Below are 16,530 nucleotides of genomic sequence, written 5' to 3'. Positions count from 1 at the left end.
AGTTCAGAAACAGGCCTTTTGGCCCTTCTTGTCTGTGCCGAACCATTTTTTGCCTAGTCCCACTGACCTGCACTTGGACCATATCCCTCCACACCCCTCTCATCCATGAACCCGTCCAAGTTTTTCTTAAATGTTAAAAGTGACCCCGCATTTACCACTTTATCCGGCAGCTCATTCCACACTCCCGCCACTCTCTGCGTGAAGAAGCCCCCCCTAATATTCCCTTTAAACTTTTCTCCTTTCACCCTTAACCCATGCCCTCTGGTCTTTTTCTCCCCTAGCCTCAGCGGAAAAAGCCTGCTTGCATTCACTCTATCGATACCCATCAAAATCTTATATACCTCTATCAAATCTCCCCTCAATCTTCTACGCTCCAGGGAATAAAGTCCCAACTTATTCAATCTCTCTCTGTAACTCAGCTTCTCAAGTCCCGGCAACATCCTTGTGAACCTTCTCAGCACTCTTTCAACCTTATTTACATCCTTCCTGTAACTAGGTGACCAAAACTGTACACAATACTCCAAATTTGGCCTCACCAATGCCTTATATAACCTTACCATAACACTCCAACTTTTATACTCGATACTCCGATTTATAAAGGCCAATGTACCAAAGGCACTCTTTACGACCCTATCCACCTGTGACGTCACTTTTAGGGAATTCTGTACCTGTATTCCCAGATCCCTCTGTTCAACTGCACTCTTCAGATTCCACCATTTACCCTGTACGTTCTACTTTGGTTTGTCCTTCCAAAGTGCAATATCTCACACTTGTCTGCGTTAAATTCCATTTGCCATTTTTCAGCCCATTTTTCTAGTTGGTCCAAATCCCTCTGCAAGCTTTGAAAACCTTCCTCACTGCCCACTACACCTCCAATCTTTGGATCATCAGCAAACTTGCTGATCCAATTTACCACATTATCATCCAGATCATTGATATAGATGACAACAACAATGGACCCAACACCGATCCCTGCGGCACACCACTAGTCACAGGCCTCCACTCAGAGAAGCAATCCTCCACAACCACTCTCTGGCTTCTTCCATTGATGTGGAGATGCCGGCGTTGGACTGGGGTAAACACAGTAAGAAGTTTAACAACACCAGGTTAAAGTACAACAGGTTTATTTGGTAGCAAAAGCCACACAAGCTTTCGGAGCTGCAAGCCCCTTCTTCAGGTGAGTGGGAATTCCCACTCACCTGAAGGAGGGGCTTGCAGCTCCGAAAGCTTGTGTGGCTTTTGCTACCAAATAAACCTGTTGGACTTTAACCTGGTGTTGTTAAACTTCTTACTGTTCTTCCATTGAGCCAGTGTCTAATCCAATTTACTACCTCCCCATGTATACTTAGCGACTGAACCTTCCTAACTAACCTCCCATGAGGGACCTTGTCAAAGGTCTTGCTGAAATCCAGGTAGACAACATCCACCGCCTTCCCTTCATTCACTTTCCTGGTAACCTCCTCGAAAAAGTCTAATAGATTGGTCAAACATGACCTACCACGCACAAAGCCATGTTGACTCTCCCTAATAAGTCCCTGTCCATCCAAATATTTGTAGATCCTATCCCTTATCACACCTTCCAATAACTTGCCCACCACCTACGTCAAACTTACTGGCCTATAATTTCCCGGATTTCTTTTGGAACCTTTTTTAAACAACGGAACAACATGAGCCACCCTCCAATCATCCGGCACCTCCCCCGTGAATACTGACATTTTAAATATGTCTGCCAGGCCCCTGCAAGTTCAACACTAGCTTCCCTCAAGGTCCGTGGGAATACCCTGTCCGGTTAAATTGATAAATTCTTGATTTCTCGAGGAATTAAGGGCTATGGGGAGAGAGCGGGTAAATGGAGTTGAAATCAACCATGATTGAATGGTGGAGTGGACTCGATGGGCCGAATGGCCTTACTTCCGCTCCTATGTCTTATGGTCTTATGGTCTTATGGTCCTGGGGATTTATCCACTCTGATTTGCCTCAAGACAGCGAGCACCTCCTCCCCTTTAATCTGTAAAGGTTCCCTACCTGTTTGCCCTATTTCTGTGGACTCCATGTCCGTTTCCTCAGTAAATACGGATGCAAAAAAACCATTTAGTATCTCCCCCATCTCTTTTGGTTCCATACACAGTCTACCACTCTGGTCTTCAAGAGGACCAATTTTATCCCTCATAGAACAGTACAGCACAGAACAGGCCCTTCGGCCCACGATGTTGTGCCGAGCTTTATCTGAAACCAAGATCAAGCTATCCCACTCCCTATCATCCTGGTGTGCTCCATGTGCCTATCCAATAACCGCTTAAATGTTTCTAAAGTGTCTGACTCCACTATCACTGCAGGCAGTCCATTCCACACCCTCACTATCCTTTTGCTCCTAACATACCTATAGAAGCTCTTTGGATTTTCCTTCACTCTGTCTGCCAAAGCAACCTCATGTCTTCTTTTAGCCCTCCTCTTAAGTAGCTTCTTGCACTTTTTATACTCCTCAAGCATCTGATCTGTTCCTTGCTGCCTGTACATTTCATACAACTCTCTCTTCCTCTTAATCAGTGTTACAATCTCCCTCGAGAACCAAGGTTCCTTATTCCTATTTACTTTGCCTTTAATCCTGACAGGAACATACAAACTCTGCACTCTCAAAATTTCTCCTTTGAAGGCCTCCCACTTTCCATTTACATCCTTACCAGAGAACAGCCTGTGCCAATCCACACTTCCCAGATCCCTTCTCATTTCATCAAATTTGGCCTTTTTCCAGTTCAGAACTTCAACCCGAGGACCAGATCTATCCTTATCCATGATCAGGTTGAAACTAATGGCATTATGATCACTGGATCCAAAGTGTTCCCTCACACTCACATCCATCACCTGCCCTAACTCATTTCCCAATAGGAGATCCAATATCGCATCCTCTCTAGTTGGCACCTCTATATACTGATGTAGAAAATTCTCCTGAACACATTTTACAAACTCTACCCCATCTAAACCTTTAACAGTATGCGAGTCCCAATCTATATGTGGAAAATTAAAATCCCCTACTATCACAACTTTGTGTTTCTTGCAGTTGTCAGCTATCTCTCTGCTGATTTGCTCCTCCAATTCTCGCTGACTATTGGGTGGTCTATAATACAACCCCATTAATGTGGTCATACTTTTCCTGTTTCTCAGCTCCACCCATAGGGCCTCTGTAGACAAGCTCCCTAATCTATCCTGCCTGAGTACCGCCGTAACATTTTCCCTGACCAACAATGCCACCCCCCCACCTTTTAAGCCTCTGCCTCTATCCCGCCTGAAACATTGGAACCCTGGAACATTGATAGTTGGGAAGTTTTTGAAAGTGGGATGGAGGCGATAAGGCAGAGGTGCTGAGGGTGGAAGTTGTTTGAAGAGTAACTGCTGATGGTAGACCAGTGGGTATAAGGGACAAGTACATAAGTACTAGAAGAATGGGTAGTGTGCGAAAACCAATCCCGGAGGAGATCACAGTAGGACAGAAGGAGGCCACATTTGACGGTGAGGAAAAGGATCTTAAAATCAATTCTCTGGAATAGCAATGGAGCTTGTTACAAAGAGCCCTATGTTACCATTTTGATTCTAAATGCTGGACGGACTTGAAACTGGGAGTGTTTCAGATCCGACTTTTAGACCCGTTCTCAGGCGCCCCCATACGCACTCTGGCTGAAAAAATATCAGCAATTCCGAATCGTGCTGCAGAAGCCTCTGGGCGGGGCTTAACACGGCCAAAATCCTGCAGCTCCAATGGTGCCTCCAACCGTGCATGCGCAGATAAAAAAAGATAGAATGCGGCTCCCCTGCCACATAGTTCCCAGGCCAGATAATGCCTCCCCCTGGCCCCCATAGACATTGCCTCATCCCCACAACATTACTGACCCCCTTATCCCCCCACCCCTTCCGCCACCCAGACCGATCGCAGCCCCTCCCCTCTTCTCCTTCCACTGATCTCACGCAGAGTGGCAGCAGACCCCCCTTCCCCCCCACTGATCTCAGGCAGAGTGGCAGCTAACTCCCCCTTCACCCCCCCCCCCTCCACCGATTTCAAGCAGAGAGCCGTCGGACCCACCTCCCCCCACCAACCTCAAGCAGAGAGCCATCAGACACTAGCACCTACCTCCTTGCTAACTGGAGCACCCGAATCAGACTTTTGTGGAGCATGTCTGTTTCGCACCAATTCTGGATAGGCGAATGCGATGGTAAAGGGGGACGTGCTGGTAAAGTTGGGCATGCAGCCCATTAAGTCAATTTAAATGCATGCAAATGCATTTAAATGGCCGTCATGCCCGTTTCGGGCCCGGTCCCGATCACGGCCATTTTCGGGCCTTGGTAAAGGGGGAGGCAGGAGTGGATCGCGCTACTCGCCTCACGCCTGACTTTACCAAGTTTTTGCGCCCGTTTTCGGGCGCAACCTGATGGTAAAATTGGGCCCAAAATGAGGATAAACAAAATAGGAATAGGGTAAGAATAGAGTAAGAATACTCCTTTTGTTATCTATCTTTATATAATACGTATCCCTGTTTTCTCCCTTAATAATTCAAAAATCCCTTTGAAATATAATTTAGCACTTTTGTCTTCTGAGACATATTCACATAGCACTATGTAAGAAGCTATTTTCTTGGATTTGTTTTCAACTGGTATAGCTCAAATTCTGATAATGTCACTTTGATTTGGACTTTTGGCTCGGAATGTCATTACTTTTTAAAACAATTCTTTTAAGCTTTTTGTGCTTAACAAAGTGTGAGACCTGAGAATGGAGTTTTTTCCATTTTGGGAACCCAGACTCACATCAAGCACTTCCAAATGAGGTCTAAGTATATGGAGAATAAAACTCTCTCTACTGCAACAACGTGACACTGTCTCAACCTCAATAACAGTTTATATTTATAAAGCACCTTTAATGTACTGAAGCACCCCAAGGCACTTCACAAGTGCATTATAAAACAAAGTATGACACCAAGCCACGTAAGGTGATATTAGGTCAGATGACCAGTGGCTTGGTCAAAGAAGTAAATTTTAAGGATTGAGTGCCTTAAAGGAGGAGAGTTGGATAGGGAGGGGCCAAGGCAGCTGCAGGCATGGCCACTAATGTTAGAGCAATTAAAATTGGGATGCACAAGAGGTCAAAATTAGAGGATATCTTAGAGAGTGATGGTGTTGGAGAAGATTACAAAGGTTGAAATGGGCAAAACCATGGAGTGATTTGAAAACAATGATGAGAATTTTAAAATCAAGACATTGCTTCACTGGAACCAGTGAAGGTCAGCGAGCACAGGATTGCTTGAGGAACACACGGACCATCTCCCATCATCAGTGCCGGAGGTAGCACCCAGGAAGTGTCAGTGCCTGGGCATGATCCTCAGCCCTTGAACAATGCACACACCTCTATTGGGTTCAACTCACCAGGTGCATGCCCAGGGAGACCAGCCATTCACTCATGTCAACATGAATGGGCAATCTAACAGTGGGGCGGGTAGGGTTGGGGTGGGAGGCAGGGATTATCAGGTGTGAAGGCCTGATAATGACATTTAAATGTATTCAAACTGGGAATTCCCATTATGATGTGGAGATGCCGGCGTTGGACTGGGGTAAACACAGTAAGAAGTTTAACAACACCAGGTTAAAGTCCAACAGGTTTATTTGGTAGCAAAAGCCACACAAGCTTTCGGAGCTGCAAGCCCCTTCTTCAGGTGAGTGGGAATTCTGTTCACAAACAGAGTTTATAAAGACACAGACTCAATTTACATGAATAATGGTTGGAATGCGAATACTTACAACGAATCAAGTCTTTAAGAAACAAAACAATGGGAGTGGAGAGGGCATCAAGACAGGCTAAAAAGATGTGTATTGTCTCCAGACAAGACAGCCAGTGAAACTCTGCAGGTCCACGCAACTGTGGGCGTTACAAATAATGTGACATGAACCCAATATCCCGGTTGAGGCCGTCCGCGTGTGTGCGGAACTTGGCTATCAGTTTCTGCTCAGCGACTCTGCGCTGTCGTGTGTCGCGAAGGCCGCCTTGGAGAACGCTTACCCGAATATCAGAGGCCGAATGCCCGTGGCCTCTGATATTCGGGTAAGCGTTCTCCAAGGCGGCCTTCGTGACACACGACAGCGCAGAGTCGCTGAGCAGAAACTGATAGCCAAGTTCCGCACACACGCGGACGGCCTCAACCGGGATATTGGGTTCATGTCACATTATTTGTAACGCCCACAGTTGCGTGGACCTGCAGAGTTTCACTGGCTGTCTTGTCTGGAGACAATACACATCTTTTTAGCCTGTCTTGATGCTCTCTCCACTCCCATTGTTTTGTTTCTTAAAGACTTGATTCGTTGTAAGTATTCGCATTCCAACCATTATTCATGTAAATTGAGTCTGTGTCTTTATAAACTCTGTTTGTGAACAGAATTCCCACTCACCTGAAGAAGGGGCTTGCAGCTCCGAAAGCTTGTGTGGCTTTTGCTACCAAATAAACCTGTTGGACTTTAACCTGGTGTTGTTAAATTCCCATTATGTCATTGGCAAGGAGTGGGGAGAATCACTATGGGAAATCCTGCCGGCATAAACTTTGTTTTGGAATTCCCGCGGGATTTATCGGATCAATTGAAAATGAGAGCAGAAAACCCATTTTCAAAACTCCCCAGCATTTCAACTGAGGTCCAACCAGTGTTCGACATAATTGTTCTTCTGTTTCCTTGATTATATATTCTTAGTCCAGAATTCCATTACCCTTTATTGATCATTATATCTCAGAACAAGCTGATAATGATTTACATATCTGCACTCTTAAATCCCTTTGCTTATTTTCCCCCTAGTGCTTCGTATTCAGATTATAGTTCTGTATGCCATTCTTTCACCTACAGTGTATTGCATTAAACTTTGTTATGTTAAGTGCCATTTGCCATTAACGACATATTCATTTACAGTTTTGTCTGCTCACCAGGGTACATCACACCTCCTTGCTTGGTATCATTTGAAACCTTGGACAAGCATTACTCTATTCTCAAATCCATTTCACATGTAACTTCTACTAAAAGTATTGCAGAGATAAATCAAGATTGAATTGGAGGAATTATTTTTTCTCAAAGAGTAGCGTTTGAAGAATAATTGTCTGAATATGTTAGACAAAAATCACGAGTCTTGATCAGACTCCATTGGAGTGTTGGAGTCAGTTTTGAACACTACCTCTTGGGAAAGATGTATCTGCTTTGGAGTGGGAACTGCACAGATTCATATCAACGATATTGGAATTTCAAATGTTAAATTCGGAGATCAGGTTGCATAAACCTGGGTTTGTATTGTTTTGTGTTGTGTTGAATTGAGCAAATGAAGGAGTGATCATATCAAGTCTTTTAAAATTTAGGAAGAGATAGAATAGGGTAAATGTTTACCCTCCTCCCACTCTCTGGTGGGAGAGACTAGAGCTCAGACTGAAATCAGGAAACACTGCACAAATGACTGTGGAAATCTGGAACTCTACCCTTCAAAAAGCCATGGATGCTGGTCATTTGAAATTTTCAAGACTTGAGTTACTTGGTTTTTGTTATGTAATGGTATCACAGGCAATGGGGCAAAGACAGACAAATGGAGTTGAGATACTGACCAGTCCTGATTTAATTGGGTAATGGAACAGGTTGTATGGCCTGTTTCTCACATTAAACACATACATCCAATTTTAACCAGTGTTACAAAAACAAATTACTGCAGAAATCTGAAGTACCTGAATTACTGAGATTCCTGGAAATACAAGGAACCTGTGGGAGCCTATCAGTGATTACTTGGAGGTATCTTCATACAGTGGCAGGCCCTCCTGACATGGGCAAAGCCAATGTGGATGGGAAGTGGCCATTAATTAACCACTTAAGTGGCTCAACTAGCTGCTCAATGTGCACTCCAGAAAGTTGTGGCCCTTGAGCATGGTGAGGACCTGGAAGGGGACAGGGAGGACCGGGGAGGACCAGGGCCAAGAAGTAAGAGAGGAGAAGGAAATGGAGGAAGCAGGAGATGATGCTGAATAGAGAGGTGCCCCTTCTGCATGATGAGGTGGCCTACTCCTGTCACTGTCTGGGAAGAGATCCTCCCCTTTCTCCTTCATTGATGCACAGCCTCTGGGTCCCTTGTGTCATCTTGATTTCCTGTAGCGTAATAGCAGGCTTTGGCACACACTCTCTCTCTCAAGAAGCCCTTCTGCAATCCTGCCACACCAGCTTTAGTTGGACAGCAAACCTGCCTCCAGATCAATTAAGTGTTGTTCCCCATGGAAATCTGAACTTTAGTAAAATTCCCAGTGGAGATGGGTTTCTGACAAAAATAGTCCTAGCTCCTATTTCCTGTCTCCATTGAGAAAATAAAGCTCAGGCTGTTTGGTGAATTACTATCAATGCTACCATCGGTACGAGATTATACCTTACATTGTAATTGCATGATCTATTTATTTCATTTTAAAGTTTAAAGTTTATTTGTTAGTGTCACAAGTAGGTTTACATTAATACCGCAAATGAAATTACTGTGAAAATCCCCTAGCCACCACACTCAGGCGTCTGTTTGGGTATGCTGAGGGAAAATTTAGCATAGCCAATGCACCTAATCAACACGTCTTTCGGACTGTGTGAGGAGCACCCGAAGGAAACCCATGCGGACACGGAAAGAACGTGCAAACTCCGCACAGACGGATTATTGTACAGTAAAGGCAGAATGGCAAGCAAAAAATAGCCAAGAAATAAGGAGAGGAATGAAAATGTGAGGAGTTAGACCTTAAAAAAAACTGAACTGAGAAGAACAAGGTTATTTTAATTGCAGATGCACAGTTTAAGAAGAGACATGACATTGAAATGTGGAAGATGAATAATAAAACTAGTGAACAGATTATCTGGACTGTAAGTGCTAGATAGCATAAATCTAAAATTAACAACCCAAAACAAATTCAGAAGTAATTATTTTACTTCACAATAGTGGATGTGCGAGGGATAATTTTGAAAAATTGCTGAACAAAATATCAGGGGGAATACATGTTCACTTTTCCAGTAAGTTCACCTAGTTGGCAAAGCTCCACAGGAGGTGTGAACTTTGAAAAATCACCACTTTAGATACAGACTCAGCTAAAGTAGTTGGTACACTATCAAGTGACACTTCTGAAAAAATCTGATCAGCATCCAGTTAAGAACAGGTTTGAGGACAAATATAGATCGAAATGACCAAATGCTTTATGGAACATGATAGTTAATAACTGCTGGAGCCACATGAATTTAGTGCTGAGAAAGGCCAAGAATAAATAATCTACAATATAAATTTGGAAATGCTTTGTTCAGTTTTTGAGGTGAGAAGGAACTTGCAGAATCTTTTCTTAGGTGGGTTGATTAGCATCTGTTATGTCTCCTGGTTCCCCGAAATTAAAATAGTCAACACTTTTAGATTCAAAATACTGGAGCATCATCAAGTGTATTTCTTGATGCTATCTATCCATGTGGCTAGTGGGTTGATACACTGTTGCTCGGCACACGACTGCAGTGCAGTGGTAAATGTGGCATCCTGGATATACATTCTCCTAACATCCATGGCTTTTTGAAGGGTAGAGGTCCAGATTTCCATGATCATTTGGATAGTGTTTCCTGATTTCAGTCCTAGCTGATCTAGCTCTAATTTTAAGGTTATGCCACTTTGTTCTGAATTCTCCCACCAGAGAGTGGGAGGAGGGTAAACTTTACATTTACCCGATTCAATCTCTTCCTAAATTTTAAATACTTAATTTGATCACTCTTTCATTTGCTAAATTCAACACAACACGAGAACACAAACCAGGTTTATGCAACTTGATCTCCGAATTTAACCTTTAAAATCCCAATATCATAACAATTATTTCTTAGCCCTTTATGAATAATATAACAATATAACATAACAATATAACAGTATCAAAGGATGTACTTGGATTAAATGGCCAGTCCCAAAGTTCAGGATGCACAGAACCAAATTTTCCATTCTCTGTGTTTCTTTCCTGTGTTCTCCATGCCCCTGCATCACCCCCTTCTCCCCCACTAATCTACTCAGGGTGCAGTTCAAGTAAGGTACATTCCACATGATGTGACTATTCCTGGGATATGATGAGAGATATTCCTTCATTTTTTCAAATGTTGGCAGGGGTTTTCACCTTAAAGTAGGGTGGCAGCTTAAGAGGTCTACTGATAGTCAACAGATGCGGGATCTTCTGACAGCTGTCCAAAATCTGTGTTCAAGGTGCCACACGCCCTTTCACTCACCTTTGCACCTAGGGATCAAGCATTTACCAAGTCCATAGAATAAGAAAATGGGCTATATGATATTCACATGACTTTTAAAAGAACAGAAAAACATTGTTGTTTGCAATTCAATATTGCAACTTTCATGAACGGGAGTGTTGAATATATTTAATTGACATTATAATTAAGTGAATTCTTATTTAGATTTGAATATTGTCGACTGTGCTAACATTGAAAAGATAATTTCAGGGTAATGGTTAGTAAATAATTCCACTTTCCAGTGAAATATGATAGAAAATCAGTGTCAAATTGTCACAATTTTCATTGATAAAATTTTAACATTCTTATTGCTAAATATATTACATTATATTGTAAATGAATTGAGCAAAGGATAAATTCCAAATTTTATAGTTCAACTTTTAGATGTCCAGTTTTATTTTAGGTAATATATTATTGCATGGAAGCAGCAACATTTTATTACTGGACATTTAAGTTAAGCCATCTGAGAAAAAATATAGACTTAAAAAGAAAAGTAAGAGCAATTGTAACATATACTAATTGTCTTAGAAAATACAGGTTCTTACCAGGGAGACCTGCACAGTTTGTCGAAAGATAGTATATCCTATGGAAAGTCTGACAGCAGACATGCAAACCTTTCATAAGTCCTGTTTTCGTTGCCACCACTGCAACAGTAAATTAAGGTAAGAGATATTTCTTATCTACATATTTACTTCATCTGTTTCATACAATTATATATATTCTGAAATATGTTAAATACTGCTTTTTCAGATTTAGTGCTTCATGGAAGGCCTAATAATGTTGTAGTATTTGTTCATGAATTTAGTTTGGGATTATTAATTGACAATTCTCTTTTTGAAAGATCAAGAAATGCCAAATTAGTCGGGTACGTTTCAGTCTTCTAAATACAATAAAAGCTGCAAGATCACACTAACGACGTATAGTCTAGTTTATATATTTTAAATGAAACCCGAGACAATTAAACAAAGCTATGATTTTTGAATGTGTTTGCTTGTACATGCAAAGGCTCAGACAAGCAGAACAACCATTTGGTTTAAAGAGCCAGACTTTCAATGTGGAGACAGAAATTGGAGTTGGGCCATCTCCTGACATTGTGATCCCACCTTGTATTGCCCAATCATACTATCTTCCCATGGGGTGGAGGGGTCAGACTTGAGTCAATGCCACTCGCTTCGGAAGCTGGCCAGAAAATGAGGGAGGTGGATGCTGATCTGAGCAGGTTAAAATGCCCACCTCCATTTGCTGAGACATCTGCTGCGTTCTGGACTTGAGTGTGGGATCCCTAACCCTAAAGTCCCACCCCATCACTCCAGCTCACCGCAAACCAACTCCAAACCTCTCAACCTCCCCCTCATCCCTCCATAGCCCCTCTAACCACACCCATATTTGCCACCTGCCATATCCTTCTAACCTAGCCTCATACTTATACATCCAGTATCCACTATATATAAAACTCACAAGCTCTATTATAACATTGGAAAGTCTTTGGGATTCTCACAAACCTGTCAAAACAAGCAGTTATTCAAAATCCACTTGAGGTCATGAAACTGTCAAGATAAACGAACAGTTATTTCAATCCACTTGAAAACAATAATCTTCTTAATGATCCTATTAATCCACTACATGGACTGCAGCAGTTCAAGAAGGCTACTCACTATCACCTTCTCAAGTACAACTAAGGATAGGCAATAAATGCTGGCATAGCAAGCGATGCTCTTGTCCTTGAGTAAATAATAAAAACCTCATAAAACTATCAAAACAACTAAGCTCAGACAACTGTGTCAACAGCTCCTGCTGAGCTCAATCCATTAGTGGGTTTGGAAATCAGCCAAGCATTCATAATGACATTTCTTTAACAATTGTGTCAATAAAGCTCCCAGCGGTGAATACCTTAAAGCTTTTGAAGTCAGCTAGAGGCTTAGCCATCTGTCAATGCTTTGAAACACTGAAATAGATGGCAGAACTGAACTTGAAAGAGCTCAGATATTTGTCCAAGCTTTGAAGCAGTCAAACAGATGTCTGAACTGAAATTCAATGGCAATATGAAAGTAAAGGGGACAATTGACACAGTCAAATCTGATTTTCACTGTTGTTCAATTCAGAAGAGAACTTTATCCATGAATAATATATTTCAGCACATTGAAAACCTTTCCACTTTCACAATGCTGTTCAATTTAGTGGTCAAATTCCTTTTCAAATCAAAGTCCTATCATCGATCACTGTTAAAAACAAGTGTAATTTATCATACAACATTTTGTTATGATGTGAAGTTGGCAATACCCTTTGCATTTACAAATCAAATTGTTGCAAGTCAAACACGTTGAATGGTTTCAAGAAGGAGATAGATATATTTCCAATAAAAATGGGATAAAGGAATATGGGGAACAGGTGGGGAGGTGGATTTGAGACCAGGGAGAGATCAGCCATGATCTGATTGAATGACAGAGCAAGCTCGAAGGGCTGAATTTGCCCACTTCTGCTCCTAATTCCTATGCTCTTAAATTTTTCTGACTCCAAACCTAGGTTCTCCATGGTTCGTTACCTCTGAGCTGGTGTGAATCATGTCGCTTTCAAAAGCCAGCCTGACTCCATGAATATTGTTGTGATTATAAAGTGCCCATCTCCACAATGGAGCTGGCAACATTGGGACAGTTGATGCGAACTTGCATGCTGTTCAAAATTGCTGGCAACAGGAGTGGGAACGAAAATCCCAAAATCAGGTCCACACACCACTTTTAAAACTCGCCAAATGTGGGATGGCCATGAGCCAGGACAGGAAAATCAAGCTAAAGAATATTTAATGATTGTCTCTGTGGGGTGGCAGGGTGACATAGTGGTTAGTACTGCTGCCTCACAGTGCCAGGGACCCAGGATTGATTCCCGGCTTGGGTCATTGTCTGTGTGGAGTTTGCACGTTCTCCTCATATCTGCATGGGTTTCCTCTGGATGTTCCGGTTTCCTGCCACAGTCTGAAAGACGTGCTGGTTAAGTGCATTGGCCATGCTAAATTCTCCCTCAGTGAACAGGCACCAGAGTGTGGCAACTGGGGGATTTTCACAGTAACTTCATTGCAGTGTTAATGTAAGCCTACTTGTGATACTAAGAAATAAACTTTAAAACTTAATGAAATGTCTTGAGGATGATGATAAATTTTACTTTTTATTTTCACAAGTCTTGGAAATTATGCATCTCTCCATGGACAAATGTACTGCAAACCTCATTTTAAGCAGCTTTTCAAATCCAAAGGCAACTATGATGAAGGTTTTGGACACACACCATACAAAGGAGGCCGGCCAAATAACAGCCAAACCAACTTCTCTGTTAATAAAAATTCTCCAGGCAATAAGGCAACCACAGATTGTGCGACAATGGAGTCTTTGGGAGAAAAGAAAACCACCAGCAATGATGTTTATCAGTTGGATGATGCAAACAATGTAGAGCAACAGGGCAGGGATGCAGAGGAACAATTTAAAAATTCACCTGATCAGATCATGAAGGCTACAGAGAGAAATAAATTAAATATTAACTGGCCTCCTTCTACTGATGCAAATAAAAAAGCTTTCAGCATAGAAGAAGACGTGAAAATGACAAAGCCAAAATGGCCACCTGAAGGTTCCAATGAACATTGGAATTCTGAAGTAAATGAGTACAACGCACCTACAGAATCATTAGTTCACACTCTGCAACCACAAAGCAAAGCGGTGGAAAAAACAGAAAGTATCTCAGACAATGATCTTTCTGATGCTGAAAATATTGAGAAAGGGGATAGTGAGGCACAGTTTGAAGTGGATGGTAAAGAGAATGTGGAAATGGAAATGAAGGATGGAAACAATACAAGTGAAGTATGTGTAAATGGAACGAGTGAATTGTTCAGTGAAGTCGGGGTAAAGGATCCAAAAGACTTTGAAGGGAATCTGGTTGAGCCTGAAGAGACAATGAAATCTTTGGTTGTCGGTGATAAAGAAAGTGCAACTTATCCTGAAGATTTAAATTCCAATAACAATAATAATAGGGGTGTGCAGCCAGTAGGTTTTCTGCGATTTGATGACCCACTTGAAGAACCTTCAGCAATCAATTTTCTCCCAAATCAGGTTACCATTAATCAATGCACGCAACCATGTGACAAAATATTAACAGAGGAATTAGGTGATAATATTTCAACAGATCCAGTCAGTCAAATTGATGTAACTTTTTCACCCTTCTCTGATGGTGAACAGTTGGTAACTGGTTCTAAGCAACATGCTAGTAATTTATCCGATCAGTCATTTGGAGACAGCGATGTGAATCTATTAAAACAAGCCGAAGAGAAAGGTACGAAACCTCTGGATGACATTTTTTATGGAATAAATGATGCTGAGTATCACTTCTCATCTGCTGATCAGAATTCAGAAGAAGATGGCTTCCTTGACCTCAATCTGACTGTGTCTTCAGAGAGTATTAGTAACCAAAAAGATTATGCTTCACCTTGTGACTTTTTGGATGCTGATTCTGAATCAAATGCATTGGTGGATAATAAACTGCCTCAAGACATTCTTGGCTCAGGACATGTGATGGAACCATTATCCGTTGCCAGTCTTGCGGAGAAAGGGCCTCTTTTACTTACAGTCGAAGAACAAATCAAGAGAAACAGATGCTATGATGAGGATGAATAAGGAAAAATAAGGTTTTCTGTAACACTGTGGATTGATTTATGAAGATGTATTCATGCCTGATGCATTGATTTTGATTTTGGTTATTTCTCCAGTAACATTTTCAAGTATATACAAAAATCTTTTTAGTAATATTCTTCAATGTGATTTCAGTATACAAATTCATGGAATGATGCATCATGTAACATTTTTAGTACAACAATTGGAATAGACAGGCCTTCTGCTACGTTTTATATTCTATCATACTGTTGTTTTTAAGGTTGGTTGATGAGCTTTTCTCTTTCTGTACAGACCAGTTTAAACTTGAGTAAAGCACCTGGAGTGCAGAGTAAAAATTATGATCATTTTATTGATAGAGCTGTTGCTCATAATTGGTATAATTTTATGTTAATTTCTTTTGAAATCAAATCTTTTCTTAATAGTTACGTGCACATCTGAAATACTCAATGTAAAGAAGCCACAGATCATTTAGCTGCTTCTAGATTATACACTTTCAGCTTTAAATCTGTTTCATAACAGTATACGTAGCTTGTTTCTGCTTCAATATGCTACATTTAGTTCTTCATTAGTAAATTGTAACCTTGCTTTTGTGGCTGTTTTTTATGCATAATAAAAAGCTATATTCATACATTGTCCTTAATCTTTCTAGTCATTTGAAATTGCACAAATTGCATTACTCTTTATTTAGTATGTAAGAAAAATAGTATAGATTAGGTTATATTTCCTGATCCCAGCCAAGTGAAGTGAGGATTGGCTACCAGCTACAGCAATGATGGTGAAAAACACTAAACTGACTGACCACAAGGCATGTCATATCATAATTACAACATGGTCCTTCCATCGTTTTTGCTTTGAGCTGTCCTCCTGAGGAGAAAACAAAATGGAGCAACGGCTGAAATTTAAAGGGATGCTATCATTTAAAAGTAGGCTGCATCGAGTGAGAGACTTTATTTCACAACATCTGACAAGGCGAAAATGCACTGAACCCAAAGGCACCATTTGTCTGTGCTTGAATGAGGGAGGAGAGAAAGAAATGTCGGACAGTCATAAAGCAAAAGGAAAATCAAATGAGAAGCTGCAAAGCAAAAGCTCCAGGCAATGATGGAGCATGCCAATACCTGCTTTGTGTATCCCATAGGTGCAAAGTTTCGCCAACAGGAAACAAAGTTAATTAGCAAAATTGGTCAGCATATTGCAGAACCATTGCAGATTCAGCACGCTTATCTTTGATCTTTAAATAAGCTGATGCCACCCCCCCCACCACCCCCCCCCCCCCCCCAAATGAGAAATGCTGCATGCACTTTCTATACTTTAGAAATGCCAGTTTGAAAACCATTAGCCCATAATTTCCTCGGAGTGGCAGTCAGTGGCACTTGCCCCTCCATAGCCACTTACCTGCACTTCAAATGTAAAGCGTCTGTCTCGTCCAACTTTCCTGACTCAGGGCGGGTGGGACAGAAGAAGAAAAACATATCCCTGGCTCCAGTGCCGAAGTTTAACAAGAGGAAAGCAAAGGAGGACACAATCCCTTTGTACAGCACTAGCTGTCGCAGAGCAGGTGAGTTTAAAGGTTCCATTGAAAAAGGTAAATTTCTAAGGTAAG

The 16,530-nt window shown here is 41.5% G+C and overlaps 1 protein-coding gene across 4 annotated transcripts in view; it reads left to right on the top strand.

The window, feature by feature from the left end:
- Positions 1-15,555, top strand: part of xirp2b (xin actin binding repeat containing 2b) — a 201,238-nt gene extending 185,683 nt beyond the window's left edge. For all 4 annotated transcript variants that reach the window (XM_078228210.1, XM_078228212.1, XM_078228211.1 and 1 more), the window contains 2 exons: positions 10,807-10,940; positions 13,451-15,555. In XM_078228210.1, coding sequence (XP_078084336.1) covers positions 10,807-10,901 — 95 coding nt within the window. In that variant the 3' untranslated portion in view covers positions 10,902-10,940; positions 13,451-15,555. The remainder of the gene's footprint in view (positions 1-10,806; positions 10,941-13,450) is intronic.
- Positions 15,556-16,530: the final 975 nt, after the last annotated feature.

The sequence above is a fragment of the Mustelus asterias genome, chromosome 14 (assembly GCF_964213995.1).
Source record: "Mustelus asterias chromosome 14, sMusAst1.hap1.1, whole genome shotgun sequence".
NCBI lineage: Eukaryota > Metazoa > Chordata > Chondrichthyes > Carcharhiniformes > Triakidae > Mustelus > Mustelus asterias.
This window is presented reverse-complemented; position numbering and strand designations above follow the sequence as displayed.